General features: G+C 42.5%; 1 protein-coding gene across 14 annotated transcripts in view; it reads right to left on the bottom strand.

The window, feature by feature from the left end:
* Positions 1 to 2,500, bottom strand: part of LOC143139664 (neurexin-3a) — a 236,513-nt gene that overhangs the window by 23,604 nt on the left and 210,409 nt on the right. For 8 of the 14 annotated variants that reach the window (XM_076300321.1, XM_076300319.1, XM_076300324.1 and 5 more), the window contains 2 exons: positions 1,980 to 2,069; positions 667 to 962 (listed from right to left, as the gene is read on the bottom strand). In XM_076300321.1, the coding sequence (XP_076156436.1) occupies positions 667 to 962; positions 1,980 to 2,069 (386 nt within the window). Of the gene's footprint in view, positions 1 to 645; positions 963 to 1,979; positions 2,070 to 2,500 lie in introns of all 14 variants that reach the window. The other 6 variants (XM_076300329.1, XM_076300328.1, XM_076300322.1 and 3 more) reach the window with 3 other exon arrangements.

Genomic DNA, 2,500 nt, shown 5'->3' with positions numbered 1-2,500 from the left:
GAGTGAGCGAGGGAGTGAGAGAGTGAGAGAGAGAGGGAGGGAGCGAGGGAGGGAGTGAGGAAGGGAGGGAGGGAGTGAGAGAGTGAGCAAGGGAGTGAGGGAGTGAGGGAGGGAGTGGGTGGGTTGAGTGGGTTGAGTGGGAACCCTTGTTGGTAGCAATTGTTTTTGTGTACAGATCTCGGAGCCTAGGCTGCCTACAGAGACTCGTTTTTTTGATGGCCTGCTTATGGGGCAGACAGCTAGCAGATCATTAGGAAAGATTAGATGAATATGATCATTTATGTTTGGGCCTTTTTTGGGCCTGAAATCGCTGATACAACCTTTAAGTGTGAGTGTTATCTGACAACAGAGTGTGGGTCTTCAATAACGCTCCATTCTGGAGTCAACTTGATAAGCACTCATTGCCCTCAAACGGCACGGTTTGACTGCAGGTGCATCAGTGGGTGCTGAGGTGGTCAGGTGTTTTAGAGGGGCCTACCTGTATGGTTGGGGAACAGGTGTTTTAGAGGGGCCTACCTGTATAGTGGGGGACAGGTGTTTTAGAGGGGCTTACCTGTATGGTTGGGGGACAGGTGTTTTAGAGGGGCCTACCTGTATGGTGGGGGGACAGGTGTTTTAGAGGGGCCTACCTGTATGGTGGGGGACAGGTGTTTTAGAGGGGCCTACCTGTATGGTGGGGGGTGAGCGAGGCTTCCTCGTGGTGGTGGTGGACATGGTGGTGGTGGTCTCGATGAAGGTGGTGGACATCTCGGGCGGGAGGGCGGTGGTGCGTGTCCCCCCGGCGTCACCCACCAGGCGCACGCTGCCGTTGATGCGGATGTTGGGGTTCCCCTGGGCGGCCATGTTGAGCACCTTCAGGCCGTTGTAGTAGAGCCCCGAGAGCTGGCCCTGGAAGGGCCGTCTGCGGTCAGAGCCACCGATCGTAATGGTGGCCTGGGTGTTAAAGATTGTTAGCTGCCGGCCTACAAAGATAAATAGGAATGAAAGTGATTACAGACATCACCGTCTGTCCAGATTAACACACTTTTCTCAACCCCTGAGACATGGACTATGGTATGAAACTGCATTTCATGATCAAGAGCCTTTACATTCGTTGAGAAAAAAAACTCTTAAAATTTCAGGCCATATAAAATCATAACGGTAAATACAGTCTGTGGCTGTTCTCGTGCTGCAAGATGGAAACATAAAGAGGTAGCAGAGAATAAGTTTGGCAGTTCAAGTATAGGTTTAATGGCCGGCGTTTTTGAGGTTTTGTCCTCCGGTTAGTGAGCAAACACTCCCTCAAAAGGTTTCCAGACATTCTTTATGTCATATACGGGCCATAAATAGCTTACCAGCAGTTCTTTAAGGTTATGTCATTTTCCATGAGGTAAGCACTTTAAAACTGTATGCAATGACCTTAGAATGGAACACATAAAATCTAATTGGAGGAAAACAAGGTCTGTAAAGCAGAATGATCACTATGTAAAATAATATTGCAGGCATATAAAAATGCATGAAGTCATGCACAAGGCCGCTCCACTCTCCTCTCCCCACTCCACAAGTTGGCATTTTAAGAGTGTTAAAGGGACTTTATAATGCACTTATAGAATGAGCATTAATATAATTTTAATTGCCTTTTGTGTATATTCAAAAACCATGCAGCATAAACACTATGCCAATGCATTATTTTCAAATCACTTAAAATTAGTTTCAGGAACAGTCTGGCACAATATTGGTTTAATTTGTTTAATGCAATGAGTACAATGTCCCTTTAACATGCATGCTTTGAGTTACATACTCCTCTGTAATTATGCTGATATGAAAAATAATTTGACAATGAATGATTTCTAACATACAGACGTGTGGTGATATATAACACACATCTTTGTATGTGAGAAGTTTATAAGAATTTATCAAGCTTTTAGAATGGAAGTTAACATTGTAAACATAAATGCACAACAAGCACAATGAAGCGACATATTTAAACAAATATTTACCTTTTTCTTGTAGCCACTCCTCTACATTTCTCTGAATTTTGAACGGGATTTTCTTATTTACCATTTGCAGCCGTTCGTTATCGCTGTTCCCTTTAAAGTTTAAAACACAATTTATTCAGTGTACTCCCAACCATCAAATATATCTATTGATTAAATCTATTTATTGTATTTAGGTTATTCATTTATGCTTGTTTATAACACAGATGAATTATAAATGCCACTTTTAAAACATGTTTACAATAATGTTAAAGTGTTTACGTTATATGGGTACTATTATATCAGGTTTATATCTTGCTCATAGATTCCTGAACTATAAAATAAATCCAAAAGTGTAGAGAAGTTATTGATCTTTAACTGGCTGTTTATTATAAGTATTACTAATCGATTGAAAACAAATGGGAGGAAAAAGCTCTATGGACAGCATCGTCTTCCAGCCTATTCCAAATACACGCACACACACACACACACACACAAACACACACACACACACACACACACACACACACACACACACACACACA

The sequence above is a fragment of the Alosa pseudoharengus genome, unplaced genomic scaffold, assembly GCF_046254945.1.
Source record: "Alosa pseudoharengus isolate Yale_2024_CS ecotype anadromous, Long Island Sound unplaced genomic scaffold, YU_APseudo_1.1 YU_APseudo_1.1_scf_22, whole genome shotgun sequence".
Lineage (NCBI taxonomy): Eukaryota > Metazoa > Chordata > Actinopteri > Clupeiformes > Clupeidae > Alosa > Alosa pseudoharengus.
The sequence above is the reverse complement of the archived record's forward strand: the minus strand, read 5'-3'. Positions and strand labels throughout refer to the sequence as shown.